This window comes from Phyllostomus hastatus, unplaced genomic scaffold (assembly GCF_019186645.2).
Source record: "Phyllostomus hastatus isolate PE091 unplaced genomic scaffold, TTU_PhHast_1.1 phas_scaffold_28, whole genome shotgun sequence".
Classification (NCBI taxonomy): Eukaryota; Metazoa; Chordata; class Mammalia; order Chiroptera; family Phyllostomidae; genus Phyllostomus; species Phyllostomus hastatus.
The window spans coordinates 11,025,500-11,048,506 of record NW_025334022.1 but is presented as its reverse complement, the minus strand read 5'-3'; the positions used below and the strand labels follow the sequence as shown (position 1 = coordinate 11,048,506).

Genomic DNA, 23,007 nt, shown 5'->3' with positions numbered 1-23,007 from the left:
GTTGAATGTTTCTTTCTTTGTTCTGCTCCAAACCGTTGATTTGAGTCCTGGTTTCCTACCCTTCACTGTTGGTTCCCAGTACATTTTCCTTTATTTCACTTTGCATAGCCTTTACTTTTTCCTCTATTTCTCGGCCATACTCAACCATTTCTGTGAGCATCCCGATTACCAGTGTTTTGAACTTTGCATCAGACAGGCTGGCTATCTCTTCATCGCTTAGTTGTTTTTTGGAGATTTTTTTTGTTTGTTTTAGAGAATCTTTTTTATTAAAGATTTTATGTATTTTATTTATTTTTTAAAATATTTTATTTATTTCCAGAGAAGGGAAGGGAGGGAGAAAGAGATGGATTGAAACATCAAAGTGTGGTTGCCTCTCACATGCCCCCTACTGGAGACCTGGCCTGCAACCCAGGCATGTACCCTAGACTGGGAATTGAGCCATTGATCCTTTGGTTCACAGGCTGGTGCTCAATCTACTGAACCACACCAGCCAGGACTATTTATTTTATTTTTAGACAGAGGGGAAGGGAGAGAGAAAGAGAGGAGAGAAACATCAATGTGTGGTTGCCTCTCATGTACACCCTACTGGGGACCTGGCCTGCAACCCAGGCATGTACCCTAGACTGGGAATTGAGCCATTGATCCTTTGGTTCACAGGCTGGTGCTCAATCTACTGAACCACACCAGCCAGGACTATTTATTTTATTTTTAGACAGAGGGGAATGGAGAGAGAAAGAGAGGGAGAGAAACATCAATGTGTGGTTGCCTCTCATGCACACCCTACTGGGAACCTGGCCCAAAAACCAGGAATGTGCCCTGACTGGGAATAGAATCAGTGATCCCATGGATGGCAGGCTGGCAATCAATCCACTAAGCTACAACAGCCAGGGCTGTTTTTCTGGAGTTTTGATCTGCTCTTTCATTTAGACCATATTTCTTTATCTCGGCTCACCTGTTACATTGGAAGGGGCAAAGCCTTAGGTATTCCCCAGGGTAGGGCAACCCACTTCTCTGAGTTGTGGCACCATATGTGGGGGAGGGGCCGGGGGACATTGTCACTTGCTCCGAACTCAACTGGCTTTCAGTCATTTCTCTCACTACTCACAAGCAAACTGGGCCTTTCTGGTGGTGATTCCCAGGTGGTTTGGTTTATGTACATTGTAGGCCCCTGTGGGTCTCTCCAACCAACTCTCCTGTGAGGCTGGGAGTTTCTCCCACCTCTACAACCCCCACAGGTTTTTACAGTCAGAGGCTTTGAGGCTTTATTTCCCTGCACTGGAACCCTGGGTTGTATAGTCTGTCTCACTTCCCAGTTGTTCCAGTTTATCCACACACAATCGTGGGACTGCCAGCCACCACCTCCCCTACCCTAGTCCTCCAGCCACAGCCTTGCCACAGCTCCTCTCTGCCCCAGCTGCCCATCTCTGCTCCTCCTACCAGTCTGGATGAATGTTTCTTCTTTAACTTCTTTGTTGTCAGACTTCCATACGGTTTGATTTTCTGGCAGTTTTGGCTGATTTTTGTTTTCAAATTTGTCATGGTTCTTCTTTTAGTTGTACTACAAAGCAAAGTGTAAATACCTATGCCTCCATCTTGGCTGGAAGTCTGCAAAGTTTCTTTTGAGAAATCAGCTGACAATCATGGGAACTCCCCTGTAGGTAACTAACTACTTTTCTGTTGCTGCTTTTAAGATTGTCTTTATCTTAATCTTTGGCATTTTAATGATGATGTGTCTTGGAGGGGCCTCTTTGCATCCATCTTGTTTGGGATTCTCTGTGCTTCTTGGACTTGCATGTCTATTTTTTTTTCACCAAATTAGGGGAATTCTCTTTCATTTTCTTTTTCAAATAGATTACCAGTTTCTTGCTCTTCCTCTTCTCCTTCTGGCACACCTATGATGCAGATGTTGGTATACTTGAAGTTGTACCAGAGGCTGCTTACACTGTCCTTATTTTATTGGATTCTCTTTTCTTCCCATTTTTCCAATTGTTTGTTTTTTGATTCCTTTTGTAAAGTATATTTTATTGATTATGCTATTGCAGTTTTACCAATTTCTCTCCCTTTATCAGCACTCCACCCTGCACCCCCCACTCTCCAGCATTCCCCCCACTTACTTTATGTCCATGGGTTGTACATGTAAGTTCTTTGAGTTCTCTGTTTCCTATACTATTTTTGACCTCTCCCTGTCTATTTTATGCCTATCAATTACTCTTCTTCCCTGTACCTTCCCATTTTTTCCTTGCCCAACCCCACTGAAATCTCTCCATGTAATGTCCATTTCTCTGATTCTATTCTTGTTCTAGTTGTTTGCTTAGTTTTTGTTTTCATTGATTTTCTTTTCTTTTAGTTTAATTTGTTCATAGTTGTGAGTTTGTCATTTTACTGTTCATATTTTTTATCTTCTTTTTCTTAGATAAGTCCCTTTAACATTTCATATAATAATGGCTTGGTGATGATGAACTGCTTTAACTTGACCTTATTTGGGAAGCACTTTATCTGCCCTTCCATCCTAAATAAGAGCTTTGCTGGATAGAGTATCTTGGATCTAGGTCCTTGCCTTTCATGACTTCAAATACTTCTTTCCAGCCCTTTCTTGCCTGAAAGTTTTCTTTTGAGGAATCAGTTGATAGCTTTATTGCCACTCCTTTGTAGGTAACTCTTTCCTTTCCTCTTGCTGCTTTTAGGATTCTCTATTTATCTTTAATCTTGGGTAACTTGATGATGTGCCTTGGTGTGTTCCTCTTTGGGTCCAACTTCTTTGGGACTCTGCGCTTCCTGGACTTCCTGGAAGTCTATTTCCTTAGCCAGATTGGGGAAGATTTCCTTCATTATTTGTTCAAATAAGTTTTCAATTTCTTGCTGTTGTTCTTCTCCTTCTGGCACCCCTATAATTCGGATATTGGAACGTTTCAGGTTTTCCCAGAAAATCATGAGCCTTTCTTAACTTTGGGGGGACTCTTGTTTCTTCATTCTGTTCCAATTGGATGTTTATTTCTTCCTTTTGTTCCAAATCGTTGCTTTGAGTCCTGGTTTCCTTTCTGTCACTGTTGGTTCCCTGAGTATTTTGCTTTATTTCATTTTGGGTATCTTTCATTTGTTTTTGTTTGTTTGTTTCATTTTTCGACCAGGCTCAATCAATTCTGTGAGCATTTTGATTACCAGGGCTTTAAATTCTCCATCAGATAAGTTGGCTATCTCTTCATTACTTAGCTCTCTCTCCGTAGCTTTGCTCTGTTCTTTCATTTGGGACATATTTCTTTGTCTTGGCACACCAGTCTAGTTGTTCTGTTTGATTGTTTCTTTAATTCCTTGGTTGTCAGAGCTCCTTGCAGTTTGATTTTCTGGCACTTCTGGTTGTTTATTGATTTTATATTGGTTGTTATCCTCCTTTTGGTTGTGTGAGGAAGCAAACGGTTTCTACCTACACCTCCATCTTGGCTGGACATTTTTTGCTTCCTTGTGTTCCATATCATTGCTTTGATTCATGGCTTCATCATTCTACTATTGATTCACTATAAATTGTTCTTAATTTCCATTAGTATATCCTTCATTTCTGCCTGGGTCTTTTTTATGCTGTTGAAGTAATTACTAACTTCCTTGTGCATCCTTATAACCAATGTTTTAAATTGTGCATTTGATCAATTGCTCATCTCCATTTTGTTTAGTTCTTTTCTTAGAGTTTTGATCTGTTCTTTCATTTGGACCATGTTTCTTTGTCTCATTATTGTACCCTCCCTGTATTTGCTTCTATGTATTGGGTAGAGCTGCTTTGACTCTGTGTCTTGGTAGTATTGCCTAATGTAGTAGCTGTCCTATAAGGTCCAGTGGCACAGCCTAAGCTGGGTAGTAAAGGTGGGCCCTCTGTGTTGGCTGAGTACACCCTCCTCTTGTAGTCGAGCCTCAATTACTGTTGTCAGGTCATTTGAAGGGATTTAGCCAGGCCAGTCAGCTTCAAGGACTGACTGTGACCACTGACCACCAACCTTCTCCCTCTATGGAGGATCCACTGTGCAGGAGTAGGGTGGTGGTGTTCTGATGAGGTCTGTAGCTGTCTACTGGGTGTGCAAGTTCTTGGTTTTCCCGGGTAATGCAGGCCAAGGTCAGCTACCATCTGTGTTCTGGCTGGGGCCACCCAGCAGGAACTACAAAGCAATGTATAAATGGGTGCTTTTTGTGCTGCACTTGGAGGTTCCCAGGTGAAGCCAAACTGTATTCCTAAGCCAGCTGCTTCTAGTGCTGGGCCTGAGGACACTTAGCCTGTGGTATGGGGGCTAAGGGCTCACTGAAGCTGTTTGCTGTTTGTTTGAGAGGACTGAGGAAGATGTGAAGCCTGAGCTGAGACCAGACATTCATATGTAAAAACCAGTGTTAACCCCTTGGGTGGGCTGTAAGTTGGGTGGAGCAGAGCCTCAAGGATTCCTCATGGTGGGGGCAAACAGTGTTAGCTGGGTTACTGGAATGTCAGATATGGCACCCGCCTGCCAGCTCTGTGGTTCTGTGGAGGGATGGCTCAGAAAAGGGGCAATGGCGTCTGCTTGCCTTTTTGTCTGGGAGAAAGCTGTCCCCCAGCTCTTGCCCTAATGCCAGACACTTCAGTTCTTCCCTGTATGCCCCTGGTGCCCGCAAGCTACTATTCTGGTGCTGGAGATCAGAGGGAGTGAATCTGAATAAGTCCTTGTGCTGGCCCTTTAACAGGTATGGCTTGGGACTCCAGTAGTTCCTTTCACCAATTCAATCCCTCCTGGTTTTTACAGCCAGAAATTATGGGAGCTTATCTTCCCGGCACTGGAACCCTGGGCTGGGGGGCCTGGTGTGGGGCAGGGACCCCTTGTTCCCAAGATATACCTCCCAAATTTTACCCACCACACATGGGTGTGGGAGCAGCTCATTTTGTGTCTCTGCATCTCTGCATCTCCTACCAGTCTGCATGGATGTCATCTTATTAATTCCATAGTTGTTGGACTTCCATTCAACTTGGTTTCTGACATTTCTGAGTGGTGGTTGTTCTACAGTTTAGTTGTAATTTTGATGTGGTTGTGCAAGGATGTGAGCTGTGTTTATCTATACCTCCATCTGGGCCAGAAGACCCCAACATCGGTTATATATTTTATATATTAAGTTTCTCTTATTAAAAGTGCAGAGACCTGCTCTGGCTGGTGCGGCTCAGTGGTTAAGCGCTGGCTTGTGAATCAAAGGGTCACTGGTTCGATTCCCAGTCTAGGGCACATGCCTGGGTTGCAGGCCAGGTCCCCAGTAGGGAGCGCATGAGAGGCAACCACACATTGATGTTTCTCTCCATCTCTTTCTCCCTCCTTTCCCCTCTCTCTAAAAATAAATAAATGAAATCTTTTTTAAAAAGTGCACAGACTTGGGCTCTACCCCATTCCCACTAAATCTGCTTTTCTGTAAATTAGTACATATGTCACAGAGCCAGTGCTGTATACAATATATTCCTGATTTTACTAAGAATACACTATGGCATAAATAGAAGATGACTGTATCAAATTAAAAGGGTGAAATTACGTCCTGGCTGGCGTAGCTCAGTGGATTGAGCGCGGGCTGCGAACCAAAGTGTCGCAGGTTCGATTCCCTGTCAGGTCACATGACTGGGTTGCAGGCCATGGCCCCCAGCAACCGCACATTGATGTCTCTCTCTCTCTCTCTCTCTCTCTCTCCCTCCCTCCCTTCCCTCTCTAAAAAAATAAATAAAATCTTTAAAAAAAAGGGTGAAATTATTGTGCAAGCATATTTTTCAAGTAAGAATCTAAAATCCTCACCAATTTTACTACCTAAAATTTAGATTTCTTGCAGCAAAACAAGACCATACACAGAATAAAAAGCTAAGAGAGATGAAAAAATAGCAAGATTTATTTTCCATGACAGACATTATGTAATGCCTTGTATTGCTCCCTTCCAGTGTGAGTAAAATGCATTGAAAATAAATTCAAAGTTCTTCTTTGGTAATCAGCCCACAAAATGGTAAGCCAGCATTATGCCCTTGAGCTTGTTTTTTTTTTTTTTTCACTGTGTGATGCCATTTGAGAGGACTTCGTTTTCTCCAGAGCAGTTTTTAAGGTTATGGAAGGTAGGACTGGATTCTGGCAGGAGAGAGATGAAGGTCCATGGGCTCATTGTGGCAGTTTTACAGGATGAGTTCATCTTTCTGGCACTCAGGCAGGATATGGAAAGGTTCAACAAAGCACACTCGTCTCCACATTGTCTGACTTTGGTTTCTTTGCTCCTGTCTGCAGCAGGCACCAGACTCTTCCAGGCTGATGGCTGGCTGTCCTTAACATATTTACCTGGAAGATGATGACTGTCCCCACCTGAATTCAGAGCATTTTGCCTTCCCATACTTCTCTGTTTCTCTTTTGGGGGAATGTTTTGTAGGGGAAGACATAAAGCCCCAAGGATTTCTAACTGGGAACATTGGTTGGGATCATCTTTGAGCCAGAAGATATCTGACCTGGGCCTGATCAGGTAACATGGAGCTGAAGCAGAAGGGGCTGGCCCTTCCCTCAGAGTTCAGTGAAGAAGCCCCCCACACCAAATAGGGATGGATTTCAGACAAGACCTCACCCATCACTCTCCTACCCACCTTGCTCAGACTTCCAGAAGGGCCTTGGATGTGCTCTGGCCTGTTGGGGTGGTTGTGCAGTGACTTTAGCTGTGTATGTACCTGGTGCAGTGCTTGTGATGTCTGCATCAGCCCAAGCCCAGAAGCACAGGAGACTATAGGTAAAGGGAGATTGCAAAAGCATGTGGCCCTTCAACTCAAGAGAAAAGGGTGTCACCACCTGTATGAATACCACCATGTGCTGCAAGTCCAGCTCATGACTTGGGGGCCAGGGCCATGAAGCTGTGAACTGCTGTGAAGATGCTTTTGAAGGTACTGATGGTAGAGGGTCAACAGCATTCAGAGCCTGGTTCTTGGATCCCTTACCCCCTCCCTGTCCAGATAGAAAGCTGGTATCTCCAACACATGTCCAAGGGCCAGTTTGCCTGGCCAACTCCAGAGCAGACAGCATTGAGAATCCTGGACCCTAGAGAGACAGCCCCGTCCAAACCAGGATGCCATGGCTCTAAGGAGACAGTACTTGAGAGTGGGAGCCCTGGTGGTGAGGCAGCAGAGAGGGATCAGGTTTAGGGTCCTTGCAAAATACCCAGAGATTCCTCTCTGCCCAGTTCAGAAACACTAATCAAAATTCAATTACTTTTACAAACAAGGAATAAGATTATACAAATAAGAGACCAGCCCTGTGCTCTAACACAGATTTGTCTGAATAAAATTCTACTTTTTCCCTACTCTACCATACTACCTTCAATTTTTTATTGTAGCTCTCCAGGGCTTAGGCAATGATTAATTTAGATGTGCTAAGTATTAGCTCAACTAACTGTTACCTTCATAATGAATTAGTGAATTAGGAAAAAAGGAAGAGGAGGAAAGAAATGAGAAAAGATCTCTTTAGCTTTTTTTCAATCCTGACCTGAGGACTTTTTTTCATTGCTTTTATTTTTTTAATTCCATTTTATCCATTACCATTTATTCCCCCCCACTCTCTTCCACCTCTGCATATCCTTGTCCCCCCTGCAATCACCACCCAGAGCTGTCAGCCTAGTCTCTACGCTCTTTCATTGCTTTAAAAGAGGGAGGAAGAGAAAAACATCAATGCAAGAGAGAAGCATTCATTGGTTGCCTCCCGTACACAACTGTAGGTGCCCCGACTGGGATTGCATCTGCCACCTAGGTGTGTGCCCTGACCAGGAATTGAACCTGCAACCTTTCCATTATAGGATGCTTCTCCAATTAACTGTACCATACCGGTCAGGGCAAGAGGTCTTTAGTTCTTAATGGTATCTTTGAAGACCTTAAGAGTGTTTGTACCCCAGGTTGAGAACCACAGACCTTAGGAATGTGTTTTTCACCTTTTCCTTTTGGGAATAGAGAATGATCATGTTTGAACATTTATTCTGTGCCAGAAATTTGTCTTAGGAAAGACAGGCCTTATATTTAATGGCTACCTTCTTTACTTTTTGGATGTTTTATGGGGTCATGAGTTATTTCATAATATGCTTCTGTACCAATCCACATACATTCTCCTGAACAGAAAATGGGCTTATGTTGATAATGATATTGATGAAAGTAACAATTATAGCAGCTATTTACTATGGACCCACAATGTCAGCTGGGTGCTAAACCTCATGGGGAAAATATACGGTACTTCAAAACCACCCTTTAGTTTTAGAAGGGAAGCTATTTAGGTATCTAGATGGTTAGATAAAAGCACATCACTTGTGTAGTTTGAAAATCGAGAACCTTGCTAAAACAACAGAGATTGGGTAATAGTTTGGGTATACTTATTATAATTGCTTTATTTTACCACTGGATAGCCTGATTTAGGTACTAATAAAGTACTTTAGGCCTCTCTTAAATGTTCCTATATATGGTGTTTTTTTTTTTTAAGGAAACCATCAACAAGAAGAAATCAGTTAAAATAAAAAGAAACCACCTATGAACTGAAAAATACTGAATCATCAGTCATTGAAATGCTAACATGTGTACTGTATTATTACATTTTTCTCTCCCATTTCCTGTAGAGATTCAGGAGAGGGAGATTTGTGTCAGGGCTAGAAAGGAGAAGCTGCTGGAAGCCAGTGTCTTTTATATTTTTAAAAGGATTATATTCCTTGATGAAATCAAGGCAGATAACCCTGGATGGTAATGGAGGGCACTTGAGGGCATTAAGAGAAGAGAGGTCAGGGTTTGTGGGTCTTTACAGCAGAGATGAGTATTTTTCCATGTCAGGACCCAAGGGAGACTGTGGTGGGCTAAGGGAAGCTGGACACCTAGTCTTGCCAAAGATTTCCCTAACCAGAGGATTGGACAGAGGCAACAGGAACAAGGGAGCTGCAGATACCGTAAATGAGCATCTCATCCCTAGTCAGTGTGGACAAACATCTGATGACAATGGGGAGTTCCTCAGGATTTGGTGCTAGATAACATTATAGGTCATTTGTACAGCTAATGGAGATGGGGATCCCCCATATTGACTTAAACAGATATCCCCCTAACATGCTATGGTTGGATCTCAGGGTCATATTAATGTTCAGTTAAAGACAAATTTAAAATGTGATATTTCTAACACCCATCTGTTTGCTAGCAGGCTATTCAGAGTTTCAATAACAATGGAAACAAACCTTCACAGAGTGTTTCATGAGTGTCACCACCTATTTTACAAGTGTCCTATGAGTTCTTAAGAACTCATCTAGTTGCAGGCCCTAGGTCCCACAGAGGACATAATTCTAAGAGTACACAGCAAAGTATGAAGTATGGTTATTTCAGAAATGTCTGTACTAAAAATGTCTCATTTTTCCTCCTGATCTACTTTTCCTCTGGACTGTGTCTATATAGACTACATCAAAGACTACCTGGCCCTCTGGCTTCCAGTTTGGCCAAAGGGCCAGCAGCAGATAAAAATGAGGGAAGAGTGAGGTTGGATATTTATTCTCCCCACTTCCATCCTGGGTTCTCTCTTTGATTCTTTTTAAGGTCTCTGTGAGCTGACCACATCCTTAAGATCACAGCTGATCACAGCTGCTGTTAGTTGGCCCTTTCTGCACAGCTACCATTCCAGTAAGCCCCCCAACTGCTCCCACTTCCTCTCCCCACCCTGCTTCTTCCTCTCATTCCCATTTGTACCCCTCCCCCACATTCCCTCTTCCTATACCCTCCCTTTACCTAGAGGTAGTAACACCATGTTACAGACTGAACTGTGTCACCTCCAAATTCTTATGTACAAGTCCTAACCCCCAGTACCTCAGAACGTGACTGTAGTTGGAGACAGAAGCTTTACAGAGGTAATTTAGTTCAAATAAGGTCATCTGGGTGGACCCTAATCAAATGACTGGGTTCCTTATAAGAAAAGGAGATTAGGTCAGATAGGTACAGAAGAAAAGACCACGTGAATCACAGGGAGAAGGTGGCCCTATACAAGCCACAAAAAGCTTCAAAAGAAACCATACCTGCTGACACTTTGATCTCACTCAGACTTCTGGAGTCCAGAACTATGAGATCATAAATTTCTGTGTTTAAGCCACCCAGTCTATGGTACTTGAATAAGGCAGCCCTAGAAGACTAATGCACACCATGACACTACTCCTCTGCTGATATCTTGGGGAAAAATTCATTATTAAGCCCCTCATACCATCCATTTTGAGTTCCATTTATTTCCTGCTGGGACTGAACTGATCCAGTTGTATTACATGTGATTCTTATTTCCATATTTGTTCGTATTGTGTTTTCCAAATTTTTTGCAGTAACCATGCCGCAGAAAATACTGTCATGAGAGAGGGGTGGGGAAATGGGCAAAAAGATGATAGGGATTAAGTACAAACTGCTAATTACAAAATAACTCACATGGATATAACATACACTATAGGGAATATTCATTATTGCAATAAATGTACAATGAGAGATGATTACTAAACTTATGGTGATCACTTTTATATGGTATATAAATGGCTAATCACTAGTTGTATACCTGAAAACTAATACTGCATGTCAACTCTAATTGAAAAATGAAGAAATATAAAACATGGTTATGAAACAAAAGTTGGTTTGACTGAGAAATTTCCATATAAGATAGATTTATAAGTACAGACACCCAACATCATCCCTCTCTTCCACAGATCCCCTACTCTAGGATTGCAAGTGCTATATCCAAGGGATTATAAAAACAATGAACAGGACATTAATGCTGAAACTAGGGAAAGCTATTCTCCTTGGCCCAAAATCTACAAGTATTTTTAAAAGATTTTTGTATTGATTTCAGAGAAACAAACATCGATTTCCACTTATGTATTCATTGGTTGATTTTAGTTTGTGCCCTGACTGGGGATTGAACCCACAACTTTGCTGTATTGGAACAACGCTCTAACCAACTGAGCTACTCAGCTAGGGACTACAAGTATTTCTGATGGCTATAATACTGAAGGGGGCTGCACGTGCTTCCTCTGGTGGGAAAGAGCAAAGCGGAAGTGTAAGGTAATGTTATATCCACTAAATATCCCATTATACCAGCCCAACTCATAAGGGACAGGAAGAAGAGAACAAAGATGGCTTTTCTAGGCAGCATTAGAAAGCAATGCCCACAGTGACAAGCCACACTAAGAGGAGAGAGGGGGCAACTGGCCTGACAGGGCACACTCCTGGCTGCCACACCCAACAGAAAAAGGAATTTACAAGGAGTCAGAACACCTCTTTGATAGCACACCGAGGTCTTTCCTGAGCCTGCTGACTTGTCAGCCTCAGTAGAATTAAAGACACACTGCAAATTACTTGCTTTCAAATTTAGAAACAGATTTTATTAAGATCTGAAATACAGTTCCTAAAATATCAACTTCTCCAGAAAACCGTGGCTACACAATAATGCATTGCCTCTAACATGTTAGAACGTGCATTAGACTCAAATACAAAAACCATGAGACAAACCACCATCCTTCAACAATTAGAGCAAAGATAGAATGCCTAAGGAACAACATAGATGGACTTGCAGAGGATGGGCTGTTTTACTTCAAGCACCATTTAAAAAAAAAGAGCACAAATGCATGGGTTTTCGGGTATATACATTAAGTTGAACCTTTGGCACTAGGAATCAGGGCATTTTATCACATAGCATTAACACATAATTAGAAAATTGTGTAGTGTCAAAGGGACAGAACCACCAGCATTTAAGCAATGTTGTCAACTATGCAAGAAAATGTTCTACTGAATGTTTCTTCTTTGCCTAATTACTGCATACACTGGTAGCAACTTTGAAGTGAGGAAATGAGCTTGCACTCCTTATATTCTGTTTCAAATGAAACAGAAAAACTCAAATATAAGCCCTGTTAAACATTAATAATTTTAAGGAACATCAATTATACAAGAAAAAGACTAAACGAAAAGAGTGTTTACAGATACCAGACATAATAGTTGAGTGGTCAGTAGACCCTCACAGGGCTTTGCGGTGGTACTCAGCAGAAGCCACTTTATAATCACTGGCAGTAAACAGAGATGCAGCATTCTTTGCCAGATACTTTAGGAAATCATGCAAATAACCCAACAATAATGCAAGGCTCTTCTCATCAAGGGGCGTATATGCCAGCATTGCCCCAATTCTTACAAATAATCTCAGTAGGTGTGGTGCGCCATAAACCTGGGACATTGGCGCATCAGGGTGAGCCAAGAGGATTTCAGCATATTGGGGCCTCTCAAATTTGTAGAGCAGCTGAGTGCCCAACATCACGTTGAAGTATTCTTTTATTCCTGCAACAACTTCATTCACTGCATATTCCTTATTGTCGACATTTCCTTGTGATCTCTTGCAACTTGCATACTCTTCTAGAATGGCATCTACATTTTTCTTAGCCGGGAGTTGAAACAGCTGCTTCTGTCTGGTAACTAAGTCCCAGTCCTCAACAAGCCATGGTTTTAATTCTTCAGGGATCTTCACTTTAACTTCCATTCTATTCTTAAATGCCTCCTCGCTTTCAACAGTGGGGTCAGCCCGGGCCCTTTTCTTCCTAGGTGGCTGAGGGGCTTCACTGGTACTGCCACCATCTCCATTTCCAGGAGTCTTCTGTTTATTCTTTCTGGTCTTCCTCACAGATCCTGAAGGGGGATTATCTGCAGAGCGACCCCCCCATCTGCCTGGGAGGGCTGGTTCCAGATTTTTCTGCTGTGGACCAGCTGTTTTCTTTCCTGACGAGGCCCCTCTCATCTTACTTCTCTGCATATTGCTTCTAGTTGGTTTTTTGAAGTTGTCTTCTTCTGTAGGTTGTTGTCCACGAGTTTGAGAACCCTGCTTTCTGGAACTCATTCAACCCTGTTTTTATTTCAACCACTGTAACATATAAAGTATTTTACTTGGTTGTTTTCTCTGGTGACTTTTAACACACTATGCTTCATAAAGCACATGCCAGTCTCTTGGAATTTGAATTTCAAATCCTATTTTAAGACCATTTCTAAGTGATTTACTACCTCCTCCCTCTCTCTTTTACCATCACCACCCACTATAACAGACTTGCCCCCAAATTTTTTTTGATACCACTCAAAAGACAGGAATATAATTTTGGAGAAAAAAATAAATTAAATGGGAAAGAAACTACAAAAGGCAGTGGAACTGAAATTCAAGATTTCCCAACAGAAAAAAGACAACATGAAAGAAATAAGAAAGATTTAGTTAACTGGAGGCAAAATGAGCAAGAGTAAAGGTTTTGTATAAGGTCTAGCTAGGTAGGCCTAAACTAGGGTGATGAGAGTCAAGAAAGACTGAATATAGAATTTGATAAATGAAGGAGAGGGAGGAGTCAAAAGTGGCTCTTCAATTTTAAGCCTGAGAAATTAATTGAATTAACAGAAGCACTGACTTTTAATGGTTTGTTTGGAATCAGCAATAAAATAATAAATAGGTAATTCATTTACTCATAAATCTAAGTAATCATAAATTACTGCGTATCTGCTTCAGAACAGGTACTATGCTACATGCTAGGGATTCAAATATTTAAAGTGACAATTATAAAACAACAAGGACATTGGTGAGATTGTACACTGGTGCAACCACTATGGAAAACAGTATGAATGTTCCCAAATAAATTAAAAATAGAACTACCATATGACCCAGCAATTTTAGTTCTGGGTATTTATCTGAAGAAATAAAAAACACTAACTCAAAAAAATATATGCATCCCTGTGTTTATGGCAGTGTTATTTACAATAGCCAAGATATGGAAGCAAACTAGGTGTCTATTGATAGGAAAATGGATAAAGATATGGTACACCTCTACAATGGAGTATTATTCAGCCATAAAAAGAAGTAAAATCTTACCATCTGCAACAGCATGGATAGACCTAGAGATTATTATACTAAGTAAAACAAGTTAGAGAAATACAAATACCATATGATTTCACTTACATGTGGAATCTAAAAAACAAAAGTCAATGAACAAAACAAAGAAACTCATAGATACAGAGAACAAACTGATGGCTGCCACATGGAAGGGGGATGGGGGGATGGGAGGATGGGTGCAAAAGGTGAAGTGGATTAAGAAGTACAAACTGCCAGTTATAAAATTAGTTATGGAAATGTTAAGTATAGCACAAGGAATATAATCAATAACTATGTATGGTGTCAAATGGGAGATAAACTTACCATGATTTCATCATAAGGTATATAATATTTTTAAAAAATTTTTAATTTTGTCTAATGTCTAATGATATTAGACATATCATAATATACCTTATGATATGCTCAAAATAAAACAACAAGGTTAGTATAATAATAGTTATAGACTGAATATTTTGGGAGCAAACAAGAAATGGTACATCATACCACTTTCAGTGATAGCTTGTTGGAGTGGGTAATATTGGTGAGGGAGAAGTCACTGAGTACTCCAGGTTCTGAGAATGGGTGATCATGTCATTAGTATTATCTCCAAATGAGACTGCATTGAGGAAAAAATGGATTAGAGAGGAAAGAATTTCAGTACTGGATCTAAATATTAAACATGAGGTGTACGGTTAAATATATGACCTTAAAGCTCAGGTGAGAGGCCAGACCCAGAAATGGAGATCTGAGTGTAATCATTACATAGACAGTAGTGGAAATTATGAGGCACAAAATCATTCATGGAGAATAGAGGAAGAAAAACTGAACCAAGTATGGGATTCTCAAACAAACTAGGAAAGAATGACATTTAAGGCCCAAGCAGAGAGAGACTACAAATAAAATGAAAATGGTCAAAGTAGCCAGAGGGGAATTAGACAAACATTATTTTAGAAAAGAAGTTGAGTTTCAATAAGGAAAAGAAACAATCTACAGTGTAAAATACAGCAGAGAGATCTAGTAATATAAGACAAAAAAAAGTGTTCTGTGATTCTTATGATGTGACAGATGCAACAATTTCCTAGACTTACGTAATCCTCTTCCTTCTTGCTCTTCCAAGAACTAGTGTTCTCTCAAATGGAATCTTACAGATCTTTCAGGATGGTCTGGAAGGATGAGGTGGGAGATACAACCTAGAAATGAAAGCAGGTATCTGAAATGAAGACAAACTTTTGTGAAATACAAGGAAAAAATAACCTAATTATAAACACACAGTTTACAACTACAGCATCAGAGAAAAAAATGAGTTCTGTTGTTATACTATTTCAATTAGGCTCCACCATATATGAGTTGTGAGGCCTCAGGCAAGCTATGTAAGCTCTGCTAGCCTCTTTTTCTCATTTACAGAATGTGGCAAATTACCCATAGCTTTCACAGGTTTGTTCATGTTAAGAATTTCATAAACACGATGTGGCTAAACAGCTAGCACATGACCTTGCAGGAATACCTGCACATGTGAACAAGGACACAAAAGATGTTCATTGCAGTGGTGTTTTTTAATACTGGAGAACTGGAAACACCTAAGTATTCTTCAATAGGGAAATGACAATATAAATTATGTATGCACACTATGGAAAAACATTCAAATGAATTAAGCAGAAATCCATGTACTGATATGGGAAGATGTTCAATTATACGTTATTAGATAAATAGGCAGACTGCATATAATTTGTACAATAGGATCCCAAAGAGAAAACAGAAAGGAGAGAAATAAACATCAGTCTTGGTTCTAAAGTACAGTGTGATCCAATTTCTGTAGTTTAAACTGACATGTCTAAGTACAAAGAAAAGTATCTTGATGGAGAAATACCAGACTGTTACTGTCAGGGTAATCTCTAAGAATGGTGGACAGTGGACCAGGATTAAACCAGGTTTCCCTGGTACTACAACATTCACTCACAGGAAAAGCCCTTTGGCCAACCCCTAGCCCTTAAGAATGTGTGCAGGTGTCAGGGAAGCCTTGAGGGAGGGCAATAAGAAGTAAACAATGCTAGAAAACTACAGCCCTGTATCACAGAAGTCAGTTATTGGGAAGAGGGACCTGGGTATTAGCATTTCCATTAGGCAAACAATATGCTCTGACTGAAATGACAAAGCTCTGAGCAGAACTTAAAGGGCAATTGTGGTCCTCAGAGAGCATCAAAACTTGTGAATATAGACAATGACCCTCTAGAAATCTGAAGCCTTCTGGCTGAGGGATATATACAGATACATCCTGTGAAGGATCACTGACCAGTGTACTATGACATTTTATTGTAAGCTATTATGGTGACAAAATAACGTTTCTAAAAAAACTGTGATGGAGCCCTGGCTGGTGTGGCTCAGTGGATTGAGTGCCAGCCAGTGAACCAAGAATCGCTGGTTCAATTCCCAGTCAGGGCACATCCCTGGGTTGCAGGCCTGATCCCCACTAGGGGGTGCGCAAGAGGCAACCACACAGTGATATTTCTCTCCCTTCCCCTCTCTAAAGATAAAATCTTTAAAGAAATTGTGATAGGGACACAATGTCTGAGGGCATCATAAAATTTAGTTAATATAGATTAAATCCAGAAACCCCACCTGGGGCTAATAATAAATGTAGTACAGAACATCCACAAAACAAGGGGATAGTTAATCTACAAACTAAATAAAGTTAAGATAGCCTAGTGCCAATCAGACTGTATGATACAAAGTAGACCCAAGCTGAACACAATTTTGGAAGCCACACTAGTTAAAAGGAACTTAAGAATGATAGCTGAACTTGTGTCCTTGGTATAGATTGTGTGTAAAGGAATTCTACCTGGCTCTCATTAAGTGGGTGAGTTTTGTCATTCTCTACAAACACTTCTATCATTCATGTAATGTCCCAAGTTGATTGACACCTGCACCACTAGTCAAGGCTTTGTGGCCGGTGAATAAAGCCAAAGAAAGCCTTTCTAAAGAATTGTGTCAGTACCTTCCTTCACTTTCACCAGAGTATCCTACAGATCAAGCAACTATTACTGACTGGGAGTCAGAAGCCAGTCGTCAAAAGGAAAGGAATATCCATCTTTTTGACGTCTGGTTCCTAGCTGTCATACAAATTTATGGATAACCTTACTCAAGTCACTGCACTCTGTACCTCCCTCCCCAGCTTACACGGCCTCCAGACTGGTGGTTAATTTTCTTGCACATCCTTCATTTAAAATGCTGCCTCTCTCTAGTGCTTTGAGCTGCCTTGAATTTTCGATCTGCTCATCCCCTTCTTCAATTTCAGGCTTTTGTCTACTAGCTTAGTACACCATAACCTCCTTTTTACTCCAATCATGCTTCCTCCCTTCATCTCCCTTCTCTATGTACCATTCAAGTCCCATTTCCTTTAAATCTCCCCTGCTCTAGCCCTCTCCCATCTTCAATACCATATGAAATTAACAGTACTCCAGAGCTTAGTATTTAAATGTTCCATGTGTTAGTTTTGCTTATGAAACTATACCATTAATTTCCATTTGCCATAGATCTTGTGTTAGAAATATTTTGCACTTATATCCCTGGTGAGGTACACTAGAGTGAATCCAAGTGAGGTGATTTAACCAAAGTAGGAAATGCAAGCACTATTTAGGAACAAGTCAAGCCTTCTTCCACTTGTTCTCTATACAAATCAAGCTCTAGGGTACACCAGACATTGTGAAAACACATCTGTTTGCCTGTTTCCTGTCTTTTAACTTTCGTGTAAAGGCTCACTTATACAGGTGAGCTCCTACTGGATATCAAATCTCAGATCTCCCCTTCAAAGAAATATTTTGCCCTGGCTGGTGTGGCTCTGTGGCTGAGTGCCTGCCTGCGAAACAGTGTCGCCCATGCTGATTCCCAGTCTAGGGCAAATGCCTGGGTTGTGGGCCAGGTCCCCCGTAGGGGGCATGTGAGAGGGAACCACACATTGATGTTTCTCTGCCTACCTTCAAGTGTTATTTCCACCCCAATTTATAATTAAACCATTTTGCTCTTTCATATTATTCCTTTAAGATTCCCAGATGGAGATTTAGTGGGTCAAGAGGTAATACAATACCAATTTCCCACCTCATACACTGGTCAGCACTCTTCAGCTGCTCTCATTTAAATGTGAATTTGGTACAGAATGGGTTCAATTTTTCAGCTTGCATTTTATTGATGTTCCAACACTGAAAAAATGTGCCTACTGGCCATTTTTATTTTAGATCTTATTTGAATTGGTTCTTAGTGATTTCAACTTTTATACCTCTGATGTTGATGAAATTTTATGCAATGTTTTTCCCTTTTAAGCCTAAAAACATTAAGATGGCATGCTTTTATGGATTATCTATTCTAGTTCCTTAATCTGCCTAGTATTATGTAAGTTATGGAATGAATCGATATACTTTCCCCCAAATATGGCACCCTTTATTGAGTGCTTTCTTTTACATACCTATGAATACCAAATATATATGTGGGTATTCTTACCATCTCCCCTCCCCAATCCCAGAATGTGTATGCTGTCAAATCTTTTTATGTACACATTTACTCAAATATTTTTAATATACACATGTACCATGCATTTACTTTATCTTGACAAAGGTAACACATTGCTGTGTACCTTTTCTCACTTTATCATGGACCTCCGTCTCCACATACCTAGGCTCATGCTTTTTAATATCTACATCATTCTATAATCTCTAGATACCATAATTTAACCCCTCCCATATTAATGAACATTCAGATCAGTGTACAGATACTAGGGCATTAGGAAGTGGGAACTGTTCAAAGGATTTCCTGGTTTATCTTTGGTACTATTAAGAGGCAAATTAATTTGTAAATAACCACTTTAATTTGAACCCCCAGCAAAAAATGTGAAAGCTCATTCACCTACACCTTCAGCAATACTGGATTAACTTTTATAAAAATTTTTTGGGGGGGGGGGGCTAATCCAGCATGTAATAAGGTATTTTATGTCAATTTATGTGATATTGAGCTTTTCATATTATCTTTGTTATGTGAATATTTTTGTCCCCCTTTCTACTAGGTTTTTTATTCTTAATAATTACTAAGTGTTTTTTGGTATGTTGGAAATACTTTATCCAATTGTCAATGTGTCAACCTTTTCCTTTGTGAACTTTGGCATTTTTGTGATGCCTAGGGAAAATGCTCCCCCCAAAGTGGTCTAAAATAACTTCCTGTATTTCTTGGTATTTTTAGTTTATTCCAAATATGTAACTCATTTTCCTAATATTAATTATTAAAGAGCCCACCCTTTCCCCACTGATTTGATATGCTATTTTATTATATTCTAAATTCCTAGAGGTATATGGGTCTCTTTTAAGGTCCTCTCTTCCCAATGATTTTTGATTATTCAATTTTTAAAGGTATCAATGTTTCCAGGTAATCTGTTCTGTCACAGCAATACATCTGTTCTCACACCAATATCACATTGGTTTACTTATCATAGTTCAAAGCCATAAATGATGCCATAGAGTAATATTTGTAAATGGGTTCCAAAGATCTTCCATGCTGCATTAGTTGAAGTAGCAAAACACTGGAGTCAACCTAAAGGACTATCAATAAGGATTTGGTAAAATAAAATGCGGTTTATCCATAATAGGGAGTATCATGCTAGTTAAAGGAATGCCATTGTGTAAGGAATAGAATTCTATGAATGGACATGAAGACATCCCATACAATTTGATTAAACACACCAAGTTGCAAAATAGTACCTATATAGTGTGATAGCATATTTATGTAAAAAACCACAAAACAATATTTTATGTATTTCCATTCACATTTTTTAAACAGGTACATAACTTAGAGATCTAAAATAAAATAAAGCTGATAATAATGGTTAACTGGGGAAGAGTAAGACAATTGGGGTGGTAAGAAAAGGAAACCTGAGCCTACTCTGTAATATCTAAATTTTTTATATTACAAAGAGATCAATCAATTATATAACAAATTTATACTGAAATATACATATTTAAAACCCACAATGATTTTATGACCTATTCTTATCCACGGATTTCACTACAGCTGGACTTTGCAGCTAATTATCATGGTGTACAGTACTCTTTGTGAGCATACCATTCAAACTGGTTTCCCTCCCTCCTTCTAAAGTCCGGTACATACTCTAAAGCCCAGGTCAAGGTCCTTTTTCTCCTTGAGGCTTTCTCCATTTCAGGTTACCCTGCTCTTGCCTTCTCTGAGCTCCTCCTATTGGCCTAACAGGCCATCTCTCTTCCTTTAGCCCTTCATCACTCTCAAATGGCCTCCTTTAAACGTTTTGTGCCTACCCATCTACTGCACATTTTCCACCAGGTAGCGCCCTCCTCTGCAACCTAGCTTTCAGAAGAGAGAAGAGAGGAGAAAAAAAGGAAAATATAGTGATTCCATGGGAAAATGAAGCTGTTAAGACTGAAAAAACTTCCTTCACCTCCTCATGCCAAGTGATGGGACATCCAGGAATGCAGACTCCAAATGCTAACATTTTTGTGTATGGGTGTGTCACAAATGAGTGTGAACAACATCTCCTACAGTTTGTTGGAATAGATCTTTAAATGCACCTGTATGTCAGTTACATTTATATCAATTCTTTCTTCTGGACCTTGGGACTACTTTATGTGTAACATGTTTTTGAGTCTGAAATGAAGGAGAAATAATATAAAAGCTGCTAGAAGACTGAATATGGTTATGATTTTCTGTTTAAATTTATAGATCCTCAAAATTTCTTTATCAATATACTCAATATTCTTTCTAGATTGTTAGGACAAGTTATAATTTCAGAATTCAGTTCTAGTGGTAACTGCTGCTTCTGGAAAATCAGGAGAGAAACCAAGAGTATTAATTTTTTCACAATTAAAAAAAGAAGTGTCCACTGCTTTTATTAGTGTACCAGAAGGACTGATAGAACCATAATTATTAAAGCAAACACTCATATGTCAAGCACTGCCCTGATACTCTATATGTAATCCCCTTAACAATCCTATGAAGTAGGAACTATTACTATCTTTATATTACTTTTGAGGTAATTTAGAAACAAAGCGAGTAAATATTTCGCCTAGGATCACACAGTTAAGTGGCAGAGCCAGGATTTAAATTGGGAAGTCTAGTATTTGCATTTAACCACTAAATTCTGCTGCCACAAGGTAAGAAAAAAATAATACATGAATATATGGGACTGACTATCAGGGATCAATTGTAGTATCTTTCATTAAGGAATATAAGATTACACAGTCCTTTGCTTTTTGGGCACTTTCTGTACTGGAAGCACCAATGGACTCAGGTCCATCCTTTTGCTCTTAGAATTTAGAGTGCTTTCCCAGATACACACTTATTAATCTTTAAAATATTCCTGGACAGTAAAGAATGGACAGTAATGTGGAATTATCTTGTTTGAGAACTGAGGCCAGGGCAAGGGAGGTACTTACCCAATATTCTGTAATCAGGATCAGATCTTCTGATCCTTATTATACAGCAAACTTAGCTTTTCTGATAGTGGCCTAGAAGGTCAAACAAGGGGACAGGAAAGAACAGAAAATAAAGGTATGAGATGATGGTCTAGTCCTCCATCAAGCTTTGCATTTTATCACACACAAAGGACACCAAAGCTGATCAAGTACATGTGTTTCTTTTCCCTTTTTTGTGGTTACATTTCCAAATTTACTTTATTGTACATTTACCCTGATTTTTGATAAAGTAATTTGCTTGGCCTTTTTAAAACTTATTAGTGAAAATTTCAAATGGATAAAAATGTAGAGGGAATATCACAAACCCATAAGAACATCATCCAGCTTCAACAATTACCAACTGAAGGCCATCTTGTTTCATCCATAACCCCACCCACTGCTCCCCCTAACTCCTATTTTTTAAAATAACTGACTTTCTGTATTTTACTGTGGAAAATTTCAAACATATACCAAATAATATATAATAATATAAGAAACTCTATATGCCCATCACTCAGCTTATGCAATTATTAACTTAGGACCAATCTTGTTTCACCTATGCCCTTTCCTTACTTTCCCCTATTGCTGAGATTATTTTGAAAAAAATCTTAGTCATCAACGTATTTTGAAGCCAATTCCACACATTTTACTATTTAATCTGTATTCTCCTATGTTTCTATAAGAGAAAGACCATTTGGAAACATAACCACAATACCATTATAACGTCTAAAAAATCGACATCAATTCCTTAAAAACACATCAAATAGCAAATCCATCTTCAAATTTTCTTGATGCATTTTAGGCAGTTTTTCTTTTTCTGTTGTTGTGTTCGAATCAGGATCCAAACAAGGCCTACTCCGCATGTGGTTCATCTCCATCCAGCTCGCTCTCCTCCATATCTTCCTACCCCTCCCCCATTTTTTAAACTTTTCAATATGGAATATTCCAATCCCCGCTATTTGAGGTAATTTCCCAAATAGCATACTATTCCATCAGTAAATATTGATACGCCTCATATCTCTAATTTCTTCTAGGAAAGAAGCTGATGTACAGGAAAAGCACTATAATGAACTAATTTACATAATTTATGTTTTTTCTCATTCTGTTACGCGGGTTTTTCTCGCCGCAATAACAGCTAATATTTTTCAGAGCTAGGCTTCCTATTAAATGCCTTATACGCACTAATATACAGTACACGCCTCTAAAGTAGGCGTCTCTGAGGTAGATACTTATTATTAACACCATCTTACAAACATGGAAACCGAGACACACTGAGAACAGGAGCCAGCCCGAGCTGGGCGTTGGCGTAGGAACCTAAATTCAGCTCTGCCCGATTGTGAAGCCATTAGTTAATCTTTTCTACATACGCGCTGAGAAAAAGAAATCGTCAACCTTTTCTCCCCACCCCCACCCCGAAACCTGAAACGAGAATCCAGTTCATTCCAGCAGCCGACGTGTGATCACTGCCGTCCCTCGAACAGCCATAGTAAAGCCAGGTTTCTCTGGCAACTGATATCCATAGGCAGACACGTCACCCAGGAGGCGGGCTTATGTCCTTCATCCAATCACAATCATCTTGTCTAAGTTTTAGAATGTTCCATAACTGAATGATTGGATGAGGCCCATCACGTCACAATGACATTTCGCCGCAGTAAAGGGGAGGTGCTAACGACCCGCTT

At 39.9% G+C, this 23,007-nt stretch overlaps 1 protein-coding gene across 2 annotated transcripts; it reads right to left on the bottom strand.

Moving 5' to 3' along the window:
* Nucleotides 1-11,338: 11,338 nt before the first annotated feature.
* On the bottom strand, nt 11,339-22,849 carry MORF4L2 (mortality factor 4 like 2). Of its 2 annotated transcripts, none has more exons than XM_045817656.1 (4): nt 22,748-22,849; nt 21,311-21,382; nt 14,957-15,078; nt 11,339-12,884 (listed from the first exon to the last, which is right to left on the bottom strand). In XM_045817656.1, the coding sequence occupies exon 4, from the start codon at nt 12,858-12,860 to the stop codon at nt 11,994-11,996; it is 867 nt and encodes a 288-aa protein (XP_045673612.1). In that variant the 5' UTR covers nt 12,861-12,884; nt 14,957-15,078; nt 21,311-21,382; nt 22,748-22,849; the 3' UTR covers nt 11,339-11,993. The 2 variants fall into 2 exon arrangements, with proteins under 2 accessions (XP_045673612.1, XP_045673611.1); XM_045817655.1 differs by having other exon boundaries at nt 14,957-15,058.
* Between the last annotated feature and the right edge of the window lie 158 nt (nt 22,850-23,007).

Coding starts and splice junctions, on each gene's coding strand:
- MORF4L2 (XM_045817656.1), bottom strand. CDS start 12,860: ATGAGTTCCAGAAAGCAGGGTTCTCAAACTCGTGGACAACAACCTACA.